The sequence below is a fragment of the Ambystoma mexicanum genome, chromosome 6p (genome assembly GCF_040938575.1).
Source record: "Ambystoma mexicanum isolate Mex_15411 chromosome 6p, UKY_AmexF1_1, whole genome shotgun sequence".
NCBI lineage: Eukaryota > Metazoa > Chordata > Amphibia > Caudata > Ambystomatidae > Ambystoma > Ambystoma mexicanum.
The window spans coordinates 1467796393-1467819227 of record NC_090935.1 but is presented as its reverse complement, the minus strand read 5'-3'; the positions used below and the strand labels follow the sequence as shown (position 1 = coordinate 1467819227).

The window sequence follows — 22835 nt, the reverse complement described above, 5'->3', positions numbered from 1 at the left end:
AGCAGACCTGTCCGAGGGTGATCCCATCGCTGACATCCAGGTCAGCAGGTCCACTGCACGTGCACCGGTGCACATTGGTGTCATCAGGGCACGCGCATCTATGCCAGATAGGTCATCTGCTGGCCCCCGTAGCCAGGGTGTGGCTCCATCCACCCCACCTCTCATACACCCTGCCAAGACTGTGTCGGTCCTAGTTCATGCACCTCAGATCAGGCCTGACCCCATCCCACTACCCCCAATGCCTGCACCTACTCCCATGCTGAGTGTGCAATCCCACACACCCAGTACTGAGTCCACCACGGCTCCTGCCCCTAGTGTCCACAGCGGCGTAGGACACTCTGGATCCCCACCCCCTTCCAAGCGCAAGAGGAAGAGTGCACGTCCGGCACAGGCTGATTCCCCAGGCACGGCTGCACAGTCCGGCCCATCAAGGAAGCCAAGCTTCACAGACGCCGAACTGAATGCACTTGTTCAGTATGTGTCAGATCATGATAGGGAAATGGTCATCGTTGCAGGGTCCAAGACCACACATGCCAGACGCCAGGCACACTGGCAGACCATTGCTGACAGAATAAGTGCCCTTGGAGTAGTGAGGCGCACAGCTAGTGATTGCCAGAAGCGCTGGAATGACCTTAAGCGCAGGGCAAAGGATAAGCTGGCCTCAAGTCATGCCGCAACCTTGGTGACTGGAGGTGGGTCCCCAGCACAGGAAATAGAACTCACACCACACGAGTCCGTAGCTGGATCCTACGTCACCGAGGGACAACTCCAAGGTGTGGGAGATCTCCCTGATTACGAGGCATCATCCGGTGAGTGCACATGCATGTGTGTATTATCCATGTGCATGGTGTGTGTGTGAAGCATTCATGTTGGGTGCCTGTCAAGGGGGTGTGTGGCAGAGTAGATAGTGGCACCCATGTGCCTCATCCAGTATGTTCAGTGCAACACCATCTGCCCACAGCACTATCCCAACTGGCAACAGTGCACATATGGCCCTACACCATGGAAGTTGCCCTTGAATTGTCATTTTGTCACTACATTGTTGCTCATACTCCCCTGTCTATTCATCTGATGTCTTACATACCATTCCTATACTTTCCCCCAGCCAATCAAGTTTCATCTTCACATGCCTGACATGCAATGATACCACATGCTAATGCGTCCTCTGTATATAAATGCCAACCAACATGCTGTCATACTGTGGATGTTGCCTTGACATCCACCTCCTGCCTGTGTGCTTTGGTACCGTCTGGTTTCGAGCCCCATTCCCTCACACTCCATGCTGCTCTTCATGGTCTATCTTCCCTGACTTCTACAGTTCAGACCATCGTGCCCTACTCACGACACCTGCTTGCTAACAGTCAAATGAGGGCACCCTGCCCTCCAATGCGACCCACCCTATTGCTGACAAGTGCATCTGAGCCTACTCAAAGCCAACTCTCACTGACATCTGCTCATACATGCCTTTGCCTGTCCCATAGACCCTTCACATGGTCCCTGTCCTCTCTCCTTGCTCCTCTTCCACCATCAATGGTGGGACCCGTTGGGGTGTACTCCTGGCCTCCTTCCAATCCTCAGAGGCCACAATTGATGTGCATGGTAATGGGAGCATCTCAGTCCAAGGCCCTTAGGCCAACCTCATTCTCCTTGAGAAATGCTAGCCACATCTCATCAACTTCCTTTCCTCTCCTGCTGTCCCCCCTCCTCTCTCCTCATCAATCCTGCACTGCCTCCCTGCACCCTCCCATGATCCTTCTCCGCCTCCCACTCCAACTCCTACACATGCTGCACCTCTGATCTCTAGCACTCCCTGTAAGTCCTCCAAGGCTGTCAACCTCCTCCACAATTACACTCCTTTCACTGCGGCTGCATCAGGCATTCCTCCGCTATCTGTCACTTACATGAGGTTATGCACCTTGACATCCTTGGTCTCATGGAAACATGTCTGACGGCCAGCTCTGTCTGCATCCTTCACACACTCCTACCTGATGTTCAGGAGACCCTCTCCTTGGCCCGCCACTACTGTGCAGGGGGTGTGTGCCCTTGGCTTCCCTGAGGGTATTCCTGCCACTGTCACTCCTACTTAGACCTACTCCACTCTGGAATGGCTTGTGTGACGTCTCTCTCTACCACACCTTGACATTCACAAACTGTGCGTACTGTGTCTGGGAAAACTGGTCAAATGTACTACTTCCTTTCTGAGTGTCCTCACCTCTCCTCCTCACTCATGTCCCCAGACACAGAAATCCTCTTCTTTGTTGCTGTACGCATCCACCTGCATGCTTGTTGACCCCCCCACGTGACCTTTCTGTGACCTCAGCAACTCCCTCTCACCCTCTAGACTCCCGTCTGTCCCTACTCATTCTGCAGGGCACACTCTTGATGCTCTGATCTCATCTGACTTTCCCCTCTCCGTCCATCTCTGCACTCCTCTCTCCTGGAGTGATCACATTCTCCTCTCCTCCCAGCTCACCCTCACCACACCACAGGCAAAGCCACCCTCACCACTGTCACACACCTTCTTGGTATTCCAACCCATGAAGTGTGTGTCAGTCGAGGCTCATGCTGCCAAAATCTCCCCCCATCCAGCTCCCCCTTAGGCTCACTCCCATCCTGACAGGGCCCACTCCATGCTCCACTCTATGTCAGGTACACTGGATGTCTTTGCCACGGTCATGACCACCTGTCTGAAGCCCCATGCCAATGCAGAGTCCTGGCATGACTCGGATCTTGTGAACCCAGACCACAGGTGCCGGGTGGCAGAGAGGGAATGTCCTGCATCATGCTCATCCTCTGGCAAACTGGCCTGCCACATGCTCCAAAGGCAATAGCGCCTCACCCTTTTCACCAAGATGAGATCCCCAATCCAAGGGCACATATCTGCGGCATGTGACAACTCTGCAGGACACATAGAAATCTGCAAGGACCTTGCCGAGCCAGATGCAGTGTGTACCTCCCCTGTCCCCTCCGAGCCCACAGCACTGCATGATTGTCTCTGTACCCCTATAGGCCACCCCCCCCAGCACTTGTCTGCGCCTAACACCATCTGCCCTTGACGTTAAGTCCTACTTACCTTGTACAGCACTCCCAGCCGCCACTTCCCCTTGCACTTCATTGTGCCACCCACCCCTGCACTTGCGTGACATGAATGACACCAGCACCAGTAGGATTGTTGACTGGCATCCCCTACTGCCCCACCACCCCTCAGTGCTCCGCTGTACCTTCATACATTTCTGGACCGGTGCTTCACGAATGCTATATGATTCCTTTACAGGTGATGGGGAGGTGGAATCTCATTGTTTACTGCATTTAGTTGATGTAGACAAGGCACTGTGCATCGTGGCCAATTTGGACTAGCAGATCCATGTACAACATGTCAACTTATTGATGTGATGATGCAATGTCAGGACCAGAGTGGTAGAAATCCTAAAAAGTTGCCCTCCTCTCCCTCTTCACTTGGTGGCTATGTCACATGCCATGTGTGTGATGGCATGTGCCTTTGACATGGCAATCACCGGCCAATGTGTGATGGCAGTGCTAGGCAGCATGGTGAGCAGGCGTTGCTCTCCAATCTGTACATTGTATGCCCTGAGCCTCCCCTACAGACCCAGTGATGGTGAATGCATAGGAGGTCTCCCAGTCATGTGGGACATGTGTCGTAGAACTACTGCCTCTGTTGTTCATCAGCCCTTGTTGCATGCCATGGTGCTAATGCCTGTTTCCATTTTTCTCTTTCATGTCTTTGCAGGGGACGAAGCACTTGTTGATGCTGGGGATGTGGTGGTTGAGCCGTCCCAGGAGGGCAACCCGGGCCGACCTTCCACAAGTGAGGGACGTGGTGTGTTTGTGGGTGAAAACCCACAAGTGCTGCAGGTCGTGCTGTCGAGGGGTGTCTCTGGGGGTTCCTCCCCCGAGCAGTATTCAGGTGTAGACTCGGAGGATGACACCTATGTGCAGTCGCAGGTGAGTGTTCTTGGGAGAGAATCTCCTCTGTCCGACCCACCTGCAGCCGGGCCATTGCCCTCAATGGGGATGTCAGTGTCGGCAGCTCAGCCTCCGGTGGTTACGGATGCAGGGCCACACCACACAATCTCTGATCCTGTTCCTGGGGCTGCAGATCAGAGAGGGAATGCAGTCCTGCAGCCTGAGGCCTTGCCGGCACAGCAAGGCGCAGTCCGCCTTGCCCCAGGCAGGTGTGGTGCCCGTCAACGTGGTGGCCGTATGCCACCTGGCAATACCGCTTGGGAGCAATCCATCTACGGTATGGCCAACCAACAGGCAGCATCATCCGAGATGATTGCACAGGCCATGGATAGGGTGGCCACTTCCATTGTCCCCCCAGAAAGGCTGATGGAGCGACTGGAGCAGGCTACAGAGTCCATCTGCCAGGCACACAGGGAGGATATGTTGGCGTCCAACAAGGACAGGCGGGCGGCACTGGCGACTCTGCGGGAATCACTTTCCATGGAGTCCCAGCGCCACAGGGAAGGCCTGAGGGAAGAATTCCATCACCTCAGGTCGACCCTGTTAGAGCTTGAGGCTTCATCCCATAGAAGGACAGAGGAGCAGCTGGAGCGTCTGACACGGACGCTCTCGGCCGAGATGCAGGCAACTCGTGCGGAGGTCAGGTCATCCCGGGAGTTACTGCATGGGGACCTCCGCATGATTATAACCCAGAACCAGAACTACCAGACCCGCCTGCTTGCAGCCATGGAGGAGCAAACTCGTGCTTTGCGTGGGCTGCCTCCCATTGTCACACCATCTTCTGAGGCAGCTCCCCCACCTCCTGAGTCAGCTGCAGGGTCTGGCCAGAGCGATAGCGACTCATCTCCCACAACAGAGTAGCCGTGTGGGCCACGAGCCTATGGGGTGTTTTAGTTTCCCATGATCCACACAGGTGGATTGTGGCGTGCATCCTGTCCTCGGACCTCATAGGTGCCCCCCCCCCCCCGCCGGCCCTTTCATGGCCATTTTTTCTCAATTTTCTTTTTTCTTTTCCAAGAGTGTTGCCTTGTGTGGGTACCTGGGCATACACTGTATTGTGGCTGGGCACATGCAGGCTTGTCCTGAGTTTGGTTTAGATGCTTGGGTAGCAGACATCCACACCCCTCCTGCTTCCGTTTCCATGGGCTTGCAAAGGGTGTGCCCAAGTGACAGCAAATTACACGGTGACATTGGACTCCCATGAGCTGTTGGCCAGTCCATAGTCAATACTGTGTAGACATTCATAGTGTACATTGTTGTTGCACCTAACTATTCATGATGGTTTGATATGTGCCTCTACTTACATATGTTGCTCATGTTTTGCAGGTATTTCACACAGTTCTTCACACGGGCATACTCTCTGGAGTCAGACTACATGTCGGTAGATGTGCACTGACACTTTTGCGTGGCGCCATCACTGTACATCTGGACGGTGAGGACATACCAGCAGAATCAGGTAATGAGACTACCATTGATTACATGCATTGTGTCTTGTTTGGGTGGGCTTCAGGGTGGGTTGGTGTGTAATTTGATTGAAATTACTCTTACACAGGTGTGTAGTAGTGGCTCCAGCGCGGTTAGCTGTTCAAGTGCGGCTATGTTCCATTTGGGGCACTGCTATTTGTGACACCGGTGTCATGTTGTGATGGCCAGTTTGTTTGCTCTCACATACCATGACATGGTGTCCTCAGTGGCGGGACTGTGAAGGGAATGGGTGACATGGCAATGTTGTCATGTAGTGAATCGCCTGTGGCAATGCATATTTGATTGATGGAGTTGTGTCTTCTCGTTGTGATGCATTGCTGGTGTATGTGTAGGTAGGGGTGCACACATAGTGACACTTCCATGTTAACAATCTCAGGCTGATGTGTATCTGACAGTTTATTGTCAAGTAATTTTGTGACATTGTCAGGTAGTGTCATCATTGATTGTCAGATGGTATGTGCCAGAGCAGTGTGCACTAGCCAGCACTGTGATTCCTAGGTGAAGAAGTTGGCCACCAGTTGCGTACGGGCTGCCACCCCCGTGCCCTTTCCCCTCCCATGCGCAGCGGGCGTGCATGTGGTTGTGGATGTGGGGGCACCACCATGTCCACGGGCAGGCCCCGGCGTGTTGCAACGTTGTGCAGGACACATGCTGCCACTATGATCCTGCACACTATTCGGGGAGCATATAACAGCTGCCCGCCAGAACGGTCAAGGGAGCGAAAGCGTGACTTCAGCACTCCGAATGTGCGCTCCACTATGCCCCGTGTTGCAATGTGGGCTGTGTTGTACCTTACCTCGGGTGGCGTGGTGGGGTTCCGGATTGGGGTCATCATGTGGGGGCTGATAGGGTAGGCACTGTCCCCTGCGGAGGTGGTGATGGGTATCATTAGTGGTGTTGTGTCATGACCCAGTATCTGACATGCATGCATGTGCAGTGGCATTCATGCTCACCAAGCAGCCATGTATCTCCATGCTGGCCAGCCTCCAGGTCCCGGCATAGTGTAGACATTCTGTAGATGAAGCTGTCGTGGGTGGACCCGGGATAGTTGGCATATACTGATGTGATTATTCCCTTGGCATTGCATACAACTTGCACGTTGATGGAATGCCAGTGCTTGCGGTTTCTATAGATGTGCTCTGTTGCCCTGGGTGGACGTAGAGCCACATGTGTGCAGTCAATTGCATCAAGCACTTTGGGGAATTGAGCCACACCATAGAATTCCTGGATGCACGTCCGCCTTTCTGCATGAGTCCTGGGGAGATATATGTGCCTGCGGACTGATGGCCGTGCAGTGATGATGTTCAAGACCTGGTGTAGGCAGCGTGACTGCGTGGCCTGTGACACACCACCCACTATGGCACTTGTCCGCTGAAAGGATCCAGTGGCCAAGAAGTGCAGTACATTCAGGACCTTCTGCAGGGGGCTGAGTGCTTGGGAGCACAGGGTGGGTGATGTGAGGTCATCCTCCCACTCACTGACCAGGTCCAGTATGATGTGTGCTGGAAACCTGTACCTCCCATACACCTGGTCATCAGGCATCCCGAATAGGCTGGTTCTGGGTGTGAATATTCTGGCCCTGACTCTCCTCCTCCTCCTCCTTTGGTAGCCCACTGCCACTGCTGCTAGGAACGGTATGTTCATCCTGGCATCTGGCTTGTTTATTGATAAGTGCGCAAATTAATGCCTTGCGCGTGTTCTAGGCGAGCGTGTGACCCTCGCACCCCTGGAATCTAGTTCCCACTCCAATAGCGTGTGGAAATTCCCACGCAGCAGGCATACAGGTGCGCTGACGTACTTGCGTGTGTAAGTGCCCGCGCACCCCTGTAATACACGTACATAGGCCAATGGCGTGTACGCGCACTTTTGGCCAATTACACACGATGTAATACACGTACATTGGCCAATCGCGTGTACGCGCACTTTTGGCCAATTACACGCGATGTAATACACGTACATTGGCCAATCGCGTGTACGCGCACTTTTGGCCAATTACACGCGATGACACTCTGACGTGCAGTATTTCCACGTGTGCTCCGTCATCACGTGCTGAGTGGGGAACGCCCGTGCGGATCACGTCAGACGCGCTTACGCGGTGAGGGACTCTGGTCCAATAGAATCGCGTATGCGTGCTGATGCACTTACGCGCTAAGGCCCTTTCCTCGGATTTCACGCTGACGTGCAGGAATTTCACGTGCCAAATCACTCCGTATCAAGCTGGCCACCCGAAAACACACGGAACACCACGCTCCTGCCCAGAAGGCCGAGTTACTGCCCCCCCAGTGCCCTGAGCAGCCTCCCACGTGCTATCTGCTGCTGCCTGCCTGCCTGCCTGCCTGCTGCCACCGTGCCCTGCCATTTGGTGCCTGCACATCAGCCATCTGCAGGGGTCCAGTTGCTGTGTCCACCCCTGCTGGAACTGAAGACTCCCAACTGGGATTACATCGCTCCACAGCCCAGCCCCAGGACCCAGTTCCCCACCCACACCTGCCTCTGGGGTTGCCATGTCGGGCACTTCGACATCTGGCACCAGTGGCAACCCCAGGCCAGAGGGGCAGAGGGGCACCAGCTTCACTGCCACCGAAGTTGGTGTCCTGGTGGAGCATGTCCTGGGGCAGTATGATGCCCTCTTTGGATCGTCCCGCGCCAGCAAGGAAGGACGGGAGAGGATCTGGGCCGACTGTGTGGTTGCCATCAACGCGGAGGGGGTGGCAACCCGCAACGTCCAGAAGATCAAGAAGCGCTGGGAGGACTTGAGGTCCAGGACCCTTGTGAAGGCCCGGCGCCTCGTGGAGGGGGGCCGGGGCCGCATGAGTTCCATCCAGAAGAGGGTCCTGGAACGCGTACGCCCAGCGCTCCACGCCCAGGTCCTTGAGAGGGAGGCCCGTCTGGAGTTGAGCGGTAAGTGTGCAAGCATTACTGTGTGAGACAGGGCATGTTGCGGTGTGCTGGTTCTATGATACTTGCCTGTATGTGTGCCATGGGCCATGTATGCATGTATGTGTGCAGGGACATCATGGTAATGCATGTGCGACCAGTGATGTGTGACCCACATGGTTGTTGCATGTGTTGAAATGTGGCATGGGGAGCCCTATGCAGATTTAGGACATGAGAGCATGCCAGTCTCTGTACCTGGACATGGATGGGGGTGAAGGATGGGTGCTGATGCCAGGTACATATATGGTAGCCATGTCTGTGTGCCTGACCTGCGTGTCTGTGACTTGTGCATGCCATGGATGCATGACACATGTGTGTGACAATGCACAGATTCTGTGACGCACCCAACTAACCCTTGTTTCGCCTATGTTCGTTGTGTTTGGGGCCAGATGGATGTGACTGAGGTGAAGTGTGTGCATGTGATATGCATGAGCCATGATGCATGTGAGTCACATATCATTGAATGTTTCAAGAGTCAATTGGACATGCATGGAAATGTGCATGGCATGCACCATGCCTGTTACTGTGTGTGTTTTGCCTGGACTGACCCATGTGTTGTGGAGGGACATGATGGAAGTGTACTTTGACAGGGGTGCTCATCTGCTATTGCTTCCTGTCTAGGGGACCATTTTACAGTAGCCTGATGCTTGTGTCCTTTGTCTCCCTCTACGCAGCGGCTAGTGAAGAAGAGGGCGGAGACGGCGCTGTGGAGCAAGGCGGCGGGGATGCCCCCACGGCTGCAGCGGAAGGGGTGGGTGAGCCCCCACAGGGGCCTGCTACGGCGGGAGACGGTGAGGAGCCATCCAGGTTGGTGGTTTGCACAGAGGAGGAGGAGGCCGACACTGGTGCACACATGGGGCCTGGTGGGAGCATCCCTGCTGGTGCAAGTGGTGCAGTCCAGGGCCAGGGGCAGGAGGCAGCACAGGTCACCGTGGAGGTGCCTGTGCATGTCGCTGTCCCTGACCCTGTGAGTGCACCACCATGCACCAGCAGTGATGCCCCGTCCCAGGCCCGTCCGCAGGTAGTGGGGATGTCCATGTCAACTGACTCCCCTCCACCTGCGGCCGTGGGAACCCCTGGCCGCGTGGAGCAGGTCCTGATTGGGGTCGCGATGCGCACGGCTGTGATTCGTGATGACGTGCGTGCTTCCCGGGAGGAGCACGCACGTCATCACGAAGTGCACCGTGCCGACGTGGCCCAATTGGGATCGGCCATGTTCGGGGGGTTCCTGCATGTGTTGGCCAATCTGACGGCCCTCTCCTCCTCTGTGCAGGCTATCCAACGGTCGTTCTCCTTGCCGTCTTCCGGCCCAGATGCCACCATGGCCCCCTGTGGACCTGCCCCGACCAATGCAGCCAGCTCGGTGGGGATCCCATCCCTGCCACAGTTGGGAGTCGGAGGTCCAGCAGGGGTGGACGACACAGCAAGTGGACCCCAGCAGATGGAAGATGTGCCGGCATCATCGGGCAGGGCACGTGCACGACGGCGTCGGTGGTTACCATCAGCCTGGATGCCGTCGTGCTGGCAGAGGCAGTGGCGTCGGAGGCAGCAGCGGGCTCGACGTGGGAGGCATCATGGCTCAGGGCCATCAAGATCAGAGGGGCAGGCATCGGCCGGAGGGCAGGGCAACCCTGGCATGGCGGTGTGTTCCGTGTGGGAGGAGTTTGGCCAGCGGATAGGTGCGGAGCGGCAGCGGGCGGAAGAGGAGCGGCTCGCCATGGCCAGGGCGGAGATCTCCATGCATCGGGCATTGAGGCGGGCTGAGTGCCTCGAGGAGGCTCGCAGGGATTTTGGTGAGCACATGGGGTTGTCCCTGCGAGACCTCGGGGCCAGGACAGAGTCCCGCCTCCAGGACATTGACATGGAGTTCGAGGATGCCCTGGCCAGCATCACCAAGTGAGCCGCAGGACTAGCCCGCTGCCTTTGTATATAGTTTTTTAGTTAGTTAGTGCTAGGTTTCCTTTCTTTATTTTTATTATTTTGGACCGCTCGGACAATGGCCACTTTTTTGTACATATTTATTTTATTAGTTAGTATTAGGTTTCATTTGTGCTGTTGGGCTCATGGACCCTGGAACATTCCTGTATATATTGTTATATTTTGGGAGATACATTTTTTAATTTTTTTATTGTTTACACCATGACGTAATGGTTTTTCTTTGATTTCCTACTACATGGTTTTGCTTTGGACAAATTATATTGATTTTTTAATCCTTTGTTTTTTGGTTTATCATTTTTGTTCTCGGACATGGACCTTTTATTTACTTTGCCACATAGTTGTATGTTTTATTGGTTTACTTGATTTGTGTTTTTAATACATTTTTATATTATCTTACACTTGTGTTATTTTCTCTTTGGTTTCTTACATGTCATGATATGGGTTTTGACATTCACTTGCACCCATTGTGTATGTGTGTGTGACAGACATGTGTTCTTTTGCATACTTGCCTTTGGGGTTGTGTCATGTGATTGCATTCACTATGTGGGTGCATGCAATCCTTGCCTGGGTGTTTGTGCTGGGTATGCTGGCCATTACTGCCATGATTGTGTATCGTCAGGACCTGGGGCCAGGGGGACATGGGTGGGGGCCTGCTGGCAGGTTCCCCACAGTGCTGGGGGTGGTGGGAGACATGGGTGGGGGCCTGGTGGAGGGTGTCCCTGGTGGATGGGGGGTGGGGGTGGTGGGAGACATGGGTTGGACATGGGTGGGGGCCTGCTGGCAGGTTCCCCACAGTGCTGGGGGTGGTGGGAGACATGGGTGGGGGCCTGGTGGAGGGTGTCCCTGGTGGATGGGGGGTGGGGGTGGTGGGAGACATGGGTGGGGGCCTGGTGGAGGGTGTCCCTGGTGGATGGGGGGTGGGGGTGGTGGGAGACATGAGCAGGTGTGCAGGGTAGTTCCCTGTGGTGTGTGCTGCCTGCAGGGGCCGTGGAGGGTGTACAGGTAATGCCTGGGAGCACACAGCCATATCGCGTGTGGAACTTCCCGCGCACCCCTGAAATCCACGTACCCGGCCATATCGCGTGTGGAACTTCCCGCGCACCCCTGAAATCCACGTACCCGGCCATATCGCGTGTGGGACTTCCCGCGCACCCCTGAAATCCACGTACCCTGCCATATCGCGTGTGGTACTTCCCGCGCACCCCTGAAATCCACGTACCCTGACTAATCGCGTGTGGAACTTCCCGCGCACCCCTGCAATCCACGTACCCGGCCATATCGCGTGTGGAACTTCCCGCGCACCCCTGAAATCCACGTACACGGCCATATCGCGTGTGGAACTTCCCGCGCACCCCTGAAATCCACGTACCCTGCCATATCGCGTGTGGAACTTCCCGCGCACCCCTGCAATCCACGTACCCGGCCATATCGCGTGTGGAACTTCCCGCGCACCCCTGCAATCCACGTACCCGGCCATATCGCGTGTGGAACTTCCCGCGCACCCCTGAAATCCACGTACCCGGCCATATCGCGTGTGGAACTTCACGCGCACCCCTGAAATCCACGTACACGGCCATATCGCGTGTGGTACTTCCCGCGCACCCCTGAAATCCACGTACCCTGACTAATCGCGTGTGGAACTTCCCGCGCACCCCTGCAATCCACGTACCCGGCCATATCGCGTGTGGGACTTCCCGCGCACCCCTGAAATCCACGTACACGGCCATATCGCGTGTGGAACTTCCCGCGCACCCCTGAAATCCACGTACCCGGCCATATCGCGTGTGGAACTTCCCGCGCACCCCTGAAATCCACGTACACGGCCATATCGCGTGTGGAACTTCCCGCGCACCCCTGAAATCCACGTACCCGGCCATATCGCGTGTGGGACTTCCCGCGCACCCCTGAAATCAACGTACCCGGCCATATCGCGTGTGGGACTTCCCGCGCACCCCTGAAATCCACGTACCCTGCCATATCGCGTGTGGTACTTCCCGCGCACCCCTGAAATCCACGTACCCTGACTAATCGCGTGTGGAACTTCCCGCGCACCCCTGCAATCCACGTACCCGGCCATATCGCGTGTGGAACTTCCCGCGCACCCCTGCAATCCACGTACCCTGACTAATCGCGTGTGGAACTTCCCGCGCACCACTGTAATCCACGTACCCGGCCATATCGCGTGTGCAACTTCCCGCGCACCCCGGTATGCACGCACACGTTTATTTTTTCTCTCAGCGCGTGTCTGTGTTTGTGGGTACCCCTTTGTACGTCATTTGTCCTGGAGGGCCACAGTATTGGACATTGATCATGTCTGTATATAGGTGCTATTTGTTGGCGCACCTTTTAGCGCACATTTCTTGCAGGCGCAGAGGCGCTACCGCCTGCTTTCTTGTGGCGGTCGTGTTTGTGCCTGTTTGTGCCTGTGCGCTGCTTTGAGCGTGCGCTTTTTTGCCCTATTCTATTCCATGAATACGTGTTGTATGCGAGCGTGTGGGCGTTCCGCGCACTTGCCTCCTATACTTTCCCCGTGCCGCCCACATTCTTCCCCATTCCGAGTGTTGTGCCCCATTTTATTCCCCATTCCGAGTGTCCCGCCCTGTGTTCCGCCTACTTTAGAGCTGTGCGCTGCGCTCGGAGTGATAGCGCAGTGGCCGTGGCGCACGACGTTGGTTGACCTGTGCGCCGGCCTGCGCCGCGCGCTTTTTCAGCGCACGTCCTCTGCTTTTCTTGCGCACGGACTTCCATGAATCGACGTGCGCTGGTTTCCCTGCGCTTTTCGCTAATTTTCGGCGCAGCGCACGTATTGGCCCCTCTGCGCCGGAATTTTCGGCGCACATTTATTCCATGAATCGGCCTGTAAATGTGCGGTTAATCATAAGGGCTTTCCTTTGGGATTGCTGCACCCACAGATATGCTTTGGAGAGAGATTGCAATTGATGGAGGAACTGTGCTGTTGGTGAACGCAGCCTGATGTGGTACACGTCATTTGCTAAAATACTTTACAGGAGCTCAAGGGGCTGGATAATCGTAGTCATTCCGCTGAAAAGGGCGTGTTTGCTGTGTTAGTACAACATTCTAGGACTGCGCTGTCCTGTGAACAAGGCAAACACGGCCTGTGTATACAGTTAAACAAGGCATGCGTGCCTTGCTCCTTGAAGGGGACTTCTGCGATCCCGTGGTGGAGGATAAGCTCTTTCAGCCATGCGATCTGATCGGTTATTAATACCGCGCTTAATTCCCAGAGGTTTCTAAGCGGACCCTGGGAATCAACCTGCGTTGCTCCGTGCCGTCTTGCTTCCTGGGCGAGCACGTTGCCCCTGAGCTATCCTCCCAACACCGTCTGGGTTGGAGTCCCAGCCTGTGTATTTTTGTGGTGCTGGGCCCAGCCTGTGTTTTTTTCCGGTGCATCAAAGCAATATTTAATGAACCAGAGAAATTCACAAAGCATACGAGTCCCTTCCAAAGGACCGGTAATCATAGTGCGCTTTGCCGTGCTGTTGTGGAGCACGGCAAAGCGCACTATGAGTGCAGCTAAGGAAATAAACCACAGAAGTCCCTTTCAAAGGGACTTGTGTGGTGTAGCTAATTATTCAGGGCTGTTGGAGCCATATAGTGGCCATGGGCTGTCGTGGTCCGGTGGGGACGGATTAACCCTTGCAGCCATACAACTTGGGCTCGAGTCCAAGTCTGTTTATTTCTCGGGTGTTTCACATTTTTTTATTTTTTTTATTTATTAAGTGCATACGAATGTATTTAGCATCCTTTCGCACTAGCAAACACAGTTGTGATATATAAAAATACACACAATGTAAAACATTATATAAAACATTGTGAAAACCACAATCCTACAATTCATCAACATCATTCCACAATGATCTAAAAATGTCACACCGTACAATTTGCCATTTTCCGAACAACTATAGCAACATCTCAGCCAATAACATCACAACGTATTTAAAATGTCAAGTTAATAAGCAATATTCACTTTAAAAATGCATCCATGGCATTTATCTTGAGCCAGATGTGGAAAGTAGACACTGTGAGGACATACGACTCTGCTCCATCTCAAGAGCTCCAAGCAGGGGTGTTGCTAGGTCTGGCAAAGATCCGGGGTTACCCTAATGTCGGGACTGTCGAGACTCGGGGTACCTATAGCCTTTTGGTTGTGGACCCTGAGCTTCTATCCGGGGCTACAACCAAAAGACCCGGGGCTATAGCCCCCTCAGCCCCCCCCCCCGCACCCTCTAGCAACGCCTCTGGCTCCAACACTGATCTGACGTAACTTGCGTATTTTGCATAACCTTTTCCATAAAGGACCCGAAGGGCCACACGTTCTGTCAACACATGACGCACTGTTTCAACTTGGGTCGCACAAATACAGCAAATGCGTTCTTGTCTACTTCTGCGCCTCCGAGCTCCCGTGTTAGCTAACGCGGGAGCAAGATCAAGCCGCAAGTATAGAATACAGCGTATTAAAGCGGGAAGACGAAGCGTAACCAGATATTTCTGCGGACAGTCACCGAAGAGGCCCTGGCGGGGATAAGCAGCATATTCGCGCGTTTCCGCCAGCCTGGTCGGAAGTGTCACGCGATCCAATATACGTGATTGGCGGCCCAAGTTGCTCAGGAATAAAGGTATTTCGAATTCCCCAGTGCAGAATAGATTAATAGGGTGACAATGACTATTTCCCAAAGATTCCAAGCCCCTGAACCATACACTTCTGGTTAAGTACTCCCTGCGGGCCTGAGTGCTGTATAGCAGTGAGTCTGACGAACCCCACTTATACTTTACATCGGGCCAGAACTCACATATGGCCACTTTCCATAGGGTCACCCGTGACTGGAGTCCTAGCTCCAGCCGCAGAGCCTTCCCCCCTTGTGGGGGAATACTTCAAGCGCATATAGAATGCTAAGGATTATGGATACCTTATAGGCGATTCCAGGGGAGTTGCTAGGTCTGGAAAAGACCCGGGGCTAAGCTGATGTCTGAACGGTTAGGGTTGTGGGCTAGCTAGTCTTTTGGCTGTAGCTCCTGAGATTCTATCCGGGGCTACAACCAAAAGATCAGGGGCTATAGCCCCCTTAGCCCCCCCCTAGCAACGCCCCTGGGCGATTCGCACAGCTCCCAAGGACTGGCCAGAGTTGTGGGTCATAACTTTCCTGATGGGTGACCACTTTCTCCATGGTCTGGTAACTGTCATTTCCTCCAGGAATGCAAAAGACGGGGGAGCCTGGACACACATACCAAGATGCTTGGAATGACTGAACTTTGATGCCCAAGATAAATATACAATGATTCGAACCCAGGTTGGGTGCCTGGAAGGGCTAACCCGTCAGCACTGGACCATGCAGGCCCCTTTCAAAGAGTCAAGTACAGATGAATTTAGGAAAAATTGGCTACAGGGAAATTAATCTCACATGTTTCCTTCCTATGCCATAAAAGTAGCTTTTGTTAACAAGCAGTCGACAAAACCCCTTTTGTTGTGTTCTTTTCCCTCGGTGCTCTAAAATCCTCAAACGCGTGGCTTTCAATAGGATTACAAGCGAATTTGATGCCGACAGATTCCGTGACCTCTGCCCAATTGGGCTTCGCAACGGACATTCTACTGATCCATGTCTCCAGCTTTCTAAGCTCTCACCATCTTGATCCCCTTGCAGGGGTGTTGCTAGGTCTGGAAAAGATCCAAGTCTATTCTAAATGTCGGGACTGTCAGGACTCGGGGCTAGCTAGTCTTTCGGTTGTAGCCCACTGAGCTTCTATCCGGGGCTACAACCAAAAGAGCCAGTGCTATAACTCCCTCAGTCCCCCACCCCAGCAACGCCTGTGTCCTCTTGCACCACTTTGCTACTTTAAACTCTCTCACAAACACTCTCTAAACCCGGTTTCCATGGCACTTCTCCCGCCTGGCTTGCTGCCTAACTTTCAGATTGGACCTTGTGCATCTCATGGAGCATGGATGTCTCTGATGTCAACCCTTTCCGGGTGTGAGTTCCCCAACACGCCTTCTTGGACCCACAACTCTTCGGCATGCACACCTCCTATGTCGGTGAGCTCCTCTCCTCCTTTGGGTTGTCTTACCACTTATTTGCGGATGACACACGCAGATCTTCTCCTTCACCGCCTAGACCTCCGCTTGAAAATGTGACTGTCCTGCTGACAACTGCTGCTTGGTGGCACAACGCTATATAATACTCGACTTTGCTATGACTGAAGTCATCTGCCTCCCTGCAGATAACGCTTCGTACCTCCTCCCCTCGCTTCATCCTCCACCTTGACCACCTTCTCCATCCCACCAAGGCACTCACTCCTGGGGTCCTCTTTGTCAGCGATGTGACGCTACAATGGTTCATCACCTCATCTTTGACCGCTGCAAGTATCGACCAACTAAATATACGGAGGATCCACCCTCTTCACGCCCACCTTTCTGGAATCCACTCTAGTAATTGGTCGACTCAACTATCGCTCACGCCTGCTCTAAAGCCTTCCCGCCTTTTTCTGTTCATCTCTTAATAAAATTCGCAGTATGAACCCGTTACAATCTCTCACCACACTACCACCAGGCAGTACCGGCTCACTGTGCACAACATTACTATTAGCAATCTTCAAAACTATACACAGGCTCGCCCCGCCGACTGGCTAACTACCCCCTGCCCCTCTCCACCCGGCATCCATTCCCAACTTCCCTGCCCCTCGCCCACCCTGTGCATCGGCTCAATCCAGCTTCTTCTCCCTTCCCACCCCCTTCCTTGGAACTCCCTACCCCTGATATCAAGAAGACTCCCTACATCCCTACCTTGAAAGCAGCCATTGCGTTCCATCTCCTACGCATGGAAGGAGGCCACAATCTATAGGGCCCGTCTCCCCCGCTGGACTTTGAATCTCTTCTCCCCCGCCACCTCTATAATTAGTCCCCACTTGTCCATTGTCATTCTAGTTTTATCCCTGGTGTAAGTACTGTTGCCCCTCCATTACATACGTTATTTGGTCATTTGTGGACTGCTCTGGCAACTGTGTGCACCTATATATGTGTTTCCTGTCAAAGCACTTTGCCCTCAATATATAAATAAATAGCAAGGGCACGTGGAAGGGGTGTGGCACATAGTGTGAGAGGGGAGGAGAGGAGACTAACGGCAGCATGGCACAGAGAGGGAGAAGGTGATTTATTGAGGCGGGGCACTAAGACAGTTTTCAGAGCAGAGGTCACTGGGCTTACTAACGAGGGCAGCAGGGGGGCTAGGGGGGCATGGGCAAGGCAAAAGAAAGGGGAACAGATGGCACGGAGAGTGGCTTAGAGAACGAGAAGAACGTGGGCACAAAGAGGATACAGGCAGCACATGAACCCAGTGGGCATAGCGAGGGCTACATAAGCCTGGTAAAAGGCGCCATGAGGGGTGAGCAGTGCGAGGATCACAAGAACACAGGGCAGGAATAAGGGAAATGGGTCAAGTGGAGGGGCAAGGGCAATAGAGGAATATCTCACCAGGAGGGCGAGGGTCACAGAGAGAGTTGCGAGAAACAGGGGAACACGGGTGCAGACGAGAGGTTGGGGAGAATCGGGCAGGAAAAGGCACCGAGGGATGCACAAGATCACACAGGGAGCAGACACTATACAAGGCGAAGCAGGATTACATGGCATGCGGACGTCCAAGGATCCAGAAATAGCCGAGGGCGGTGGCTTCATTGGATCAGAGTCCATCTCCAGGAAGTTCTATACAACTCACCAAATTGTAGTTATATGATGCAAGTGCAATGGCAAGATATTGAAATGCCCAGTAAAGTGCGCTAGTTGCTGTCGCCCATTGGCAAAAGATGGGCATTAGTGTGAGTACCTGGCAATGAGGCGAGTTCCTTACTGTATGATGACATCACCTGTAACAGGTTGGATATTAACAAACCGATGAAACGGTGGCAACCTGAACACGCAATGGTAACGCTAGGCACACTGTGAATGCACGTGTGCATGTGATTGCAATACCTACGGAAGAGAGAACATCTTTTCACTAGACACATGTCAAAACTGTTGGCTTTGTCATTAATTGTTGCTACAATAATCATTTTCTTCCTTCGCACAGGCATGTTTTCACAGTAAATACAACACACAACCACCAAACAAAGTAATCCCCTTAAGTGCAATTCCCTCAACCTTTAACCCTTCTATTTTTTCAACTCCTGACCCCTTCGCTAAAACTTAAAGGGCAGCAACAAACAATGTGTACAAATGTTGCTTTTTTCCATACTTACTCAAACGGGTGTTGCCTCCCTGTAAAGAGTATATTTTGGCAAGGTGACTCCATGTCACCTGAACCCCTGTCTCCAGTCCTGGGCTTTTCGTGCAACAGGTCAATGCATTCTGGGAGTTGTAGTCTTTTGTTTCAACTGGATTAACATACCACAAAACAATGATTTTCATACGAAACCCCAGTGGTGTTCAGATGAGGGAGTCTAATTCCCATAAAACATCCCACAAACAAGAAAAGGTGCCTAGTCAGCTGCTAAGACACCATAAATGAACGCCAATTCCTCCCCTCCTCTTGAGCCAACAGCTCCCTCTAGCGGTGACAACAGGAGAAGCTAAGACTGCTAAGCTAAGACTGCATCGGACAAACATACACCTGCCCTTCTATTATATTGTTAGATTCGATTAGATTAATGTAGATATAGACAATATAGGCAGCTTTTCATTGTTAACTTTTTAGGAAATCCTCTGCCATGCTTGCACCTGGCCTGGGAATTCCCCCATATATGTGCATATGTTTCCCCAACATGCAAGCCCAAAATTAAGTGCATTTTATTTATCAAGTTTTTTTTTATTGGGTGAATAAATAAATGTTCCTTTTAAGAGCACCCACTGTAACAAACTGTTCCTGGGGTCAGTACTTTAAAGGTAGTCTGGACCTGCATTATTTAATAATATAGCATCAAGTGCCCGAAACTTGTTCATGGCAATAAAAGCTCTCTGCTGAGAGTGGCGTGAAGAGCCATTGCTGGTTCCCTTTGACTACACCCCCTGGAGAGCCCACCCCCTGCCCACCTCCGCCCCTCGCCTGCTCCTACCTGTGAGATGGCCGCTTTTCCTGGCCCGCGCCCTGCCTCCAGAAGACCCAATGGTGGCCAGTGACCGTCTGCACCTCAGGATTTTTAGCGCTGCCACCTTCCAGACCACACCAGTGGTCGAAGTGAGCGGGAGCGGTTGGGAGCGGTGCTCCTCTACCGTTCCGGAACAGTGTAGGAACAAATTGAAACTTGTTCTTTCAGTGCACTACACTGAACGATCCCTTAGACAGCAGGTGCATGTGTTTGAGGGTTTGTATTGTGTGTCGGAGGCAGTGTGGTGATGGGGTTTGTGGGGACTGGGTGCGGGCTAGCAAGGATCACAGTTCCACTACTTCTTTTCGCACACTTCGACCACTGGTTTTCACATTCCAGAAAGACCCTTTGATGCTGAATCCCAAAACAGGCCCCCACAGGATTTAGGGGCTCCTGCGTCTGTGATTGCTGTGATGTGCATGAGGTCGCCCCCTGCTCATCGGAGGCCATCTTGCAGCCCCGAATATGTTCCATTGTAAATCATAACAGCACTGGGAATGACACCTAGCAGGGGCCCTAAGCTGCAGCCTAAGGCTTGGATTGGACCTGGGCCCCGCTACCAAAAATACTCACCTGGGATCCTACCATCTGTAAGAACCATGGGGAGAAACTGAAGCCGCTGTAGGCAGGCGAAATGGCTCATTCCGTTCCCCAGGAAAATTGGCAATGGGTGGGCAGGAAAGTGTTTTTTGCCCTGCCTTTAGGCTGCGTTTTTTGTTCATAATTTCGGTATTTGTGTGTTTCGGGCCACCCAAAAAGCGACATGTCGTTAAAAAAATAATAATAATTGTCACGCAAAAAAGGGCCAAAAGTGCGGTAATAAAAGGTGTACACTCGCCCAGTCGGTGGAACAGAATAATTGTCGAATTTCGCCAATTCCTTTTTTGGCCATCCCTCCTCTGCCGACAGTACCATCCTACCACATCCCACCACAACACAGAGGCATATTTTCATTATTTCTTGTAAAAAAAAGTTATGCTTCAAGGAGGGAAAGGCTTAAGTGTTGACAGAAGACCTACCGTGCACTGCAAGAGTGCTCCACAGGGAGAGCGCGAGCACCAGGGCGAGTATCTTGGCCATCCCTGCTATGCGTTCTTCCCCGGCCAAGCGCCTGGAGACCGAGCACACTGTCAAGCGCCTGGACCGAGCACACTGTCAGCGCCTGGAGACCGAGCACACTGTTGCTTCCTGACCGTTGACCCCACGCAGGGTGACCTGCAGTGGCAAACCTGACTAAGCCCTGTTCCTCGACAAGAAGGCGAGGCGTTATTTATGCTTAACTTGCTACACGTGGGACTTTCCCACCTCCAGCACAATGGTGCTTTCGAAGTTAGCGCCCAGGGCCCTTATTTCCACAGCATATGGCTCTTCTTTGAGGTTCCACGGGCCTGCGTTGGTCGACAGCAAATCGGGACTGTTTGTGGGGAGATTCCGTAGCAGAAACTCCCTGGCAGTTCATTGCACATTTTACCTCATGTTGTCTCGGCGCCAAAGTGCCCTCCTCAACACCCACACGCGGGTGTGAAATAGGAGAAGGTGCCACTGGAAAGTGAAAGTGAAAGTTGGTCGGTTGTGTTGCTGGTTTCTAGTCAGGAGTGCCAGCCCTCGAGAGACGTTCCAGACTTCTTCATCCACCTCAGGGAAGGTTTTGGGCACATATTTAAACTATTCTTGGAATCCTTTCCATTTCGGTGTGTACTATCCAGAATATGACCAAGGTTTCGTTTGGACCGTGGAGTAATTTGAGCTCCAGTGAGACAATGGGCCTAATTCATGGAACATTTAGAGGAGCAACGCGACTTTGCACGGCCAAAAAAACACGTCCCACCGGGCCTAATTGCAACGCTCTGTGAATTAGGCCACGTGGTGCAAAGTCACTTTGCACCGTCCCAAACGATGCATGAATGATGCCCAATGTCCCTTTATTCATTCTTTGATGGTGGCCAGGTCATTGAATTTTTTTCGGATCGAACCATTCAGTTTTCCAACTTTTGTATGTGTCGCAGTTACCCACGCTGACTGACAGAAGGCAGTCATAGCAGGGAGATCCCCATTGGACACCCCCACCTCCTTTGGCCAGTCCAACACACATAAGAAGAAATACACACAGACAACTTTGTAAGTTTCTTTGGAAAGTACAAGGTCACAGTTTATTTGGAGCAAGACAATAAACTTGGCATGGTCCCAGCCACATATATCATTACAGTCGGGTAAGGGTGAACCATGTCATCCTATTTGCCACCGGCAAAGACTGACAAGCTTCTGGTTACTACCAGCTAACACTGGTTACTACCAGCAGGACACTCAGGGGCACTGACAAGGAGGTTGTTGGCCTAGAGCCCTAAAGAAGGGAAGTCAGTGCCCGTCGAGGGATCGGCCGGAGCCCGGCCAATCCTGAGCCGCTGCCGCCGAAGCTGCAGCGTGAAAGTCCCTCATTGACTAGGACCACCCCGATACCCCGCCACGCTTTGGTGGTGGTTTACGCTGCCACCAATGCCCCCAAACCTTAGGACATTACTCATCATAACAAACATAACCTTAAGACCAGACTCACCATAAGATTATCTGCAGCCGGCCCTTCTTAGTGCCCCTACTATAGCAGTCAAGAAAACGTCATTGCCTTTGTCAGATAGGTGAACACCGTCTGCTTGGAAATGGGAAGGCAGGGAGTTCAAGCAGCAATGCGCTACGTAACCCAGGCGCTCTGTGAATTTTTCAACGCTTCTATTGAGGCGCTTCCTGGATTTTTCCATGCCAGCCAGTGGAGTAACTTTGCTGAGAATGTTGGGGGGGACATGGCCTCTGAAGAAAAGGTGCCCCAGCCAAATGAATGGGGACAAAATGGTATGCCATGAAAGTTGGGGGGGACAAACACCCCTGTCCCCCCCTAAAATTACGCCCATGATGCCAGCCAAGGAAATGGCTTCCCTCCATACCTGTCTTTGCACCATCTCAGACCAAAAAATGTCAGTGCCCGGTAACTCCTGTGCCGTTATGCGCAAAGCCACTTGTATCTGGGCCAGCAAACGTCCCCGCCCCAACTTGGCCAAATCGTTGCCCCCCAAATGAATCAACATCATCCTTGGTGCACGCCTCCACCAGAGTTGCCAGTGAATGGCGGGCAGCAAAGAGTGCCACCTCATTCCAGGTGTGCCCAACCATACACACTCAGTACCCTTAAATCCTAGGTTGGGGCCGATTGTCCATTGCCTAGCCCTCCTTTCTGCCTGCGTCACGAATGAGTGGCCGATCAGCCACACTGCATCATCTGTGGGAAAAAATTGCATGTCATAAATCGGCCACGATAAGCCCCCAGATCCCCTTGCCCAGCCGCCTTGCACCTGGACCTGCGGGAGATGGGCGTCTAATATTTTTCCGGGAATGCGCTGGGCTGCGGGCGT

General features: G+C 53.1%; 1 protein-coding gene across 1 annotated transcript in view; it reads right to left on the bottom strand.

Moving 5' to 3' along the window:
- The window catches only part of LOC138511067 (C-X-C motif chemokine 11-like), a 98490-nt gene extending 77830 nt beyond the window's left edge, over window positions 1–20660 (bottom strand). Inside the window, exon 1 of the mRNA XM_069626567.1 lies at window positions 20454–20660. Coding sequence (XP_069482668.1) covers window positions 20454–20514 — 61 coding nt within the window. The 5' untranslated portion in view covers window positions 20515–20660. The remainder of the gene's footprint in view (window positions 1–20453) is intronic.
- Window positions 20661–22835: the final 2175 nt, after the last annotated feature.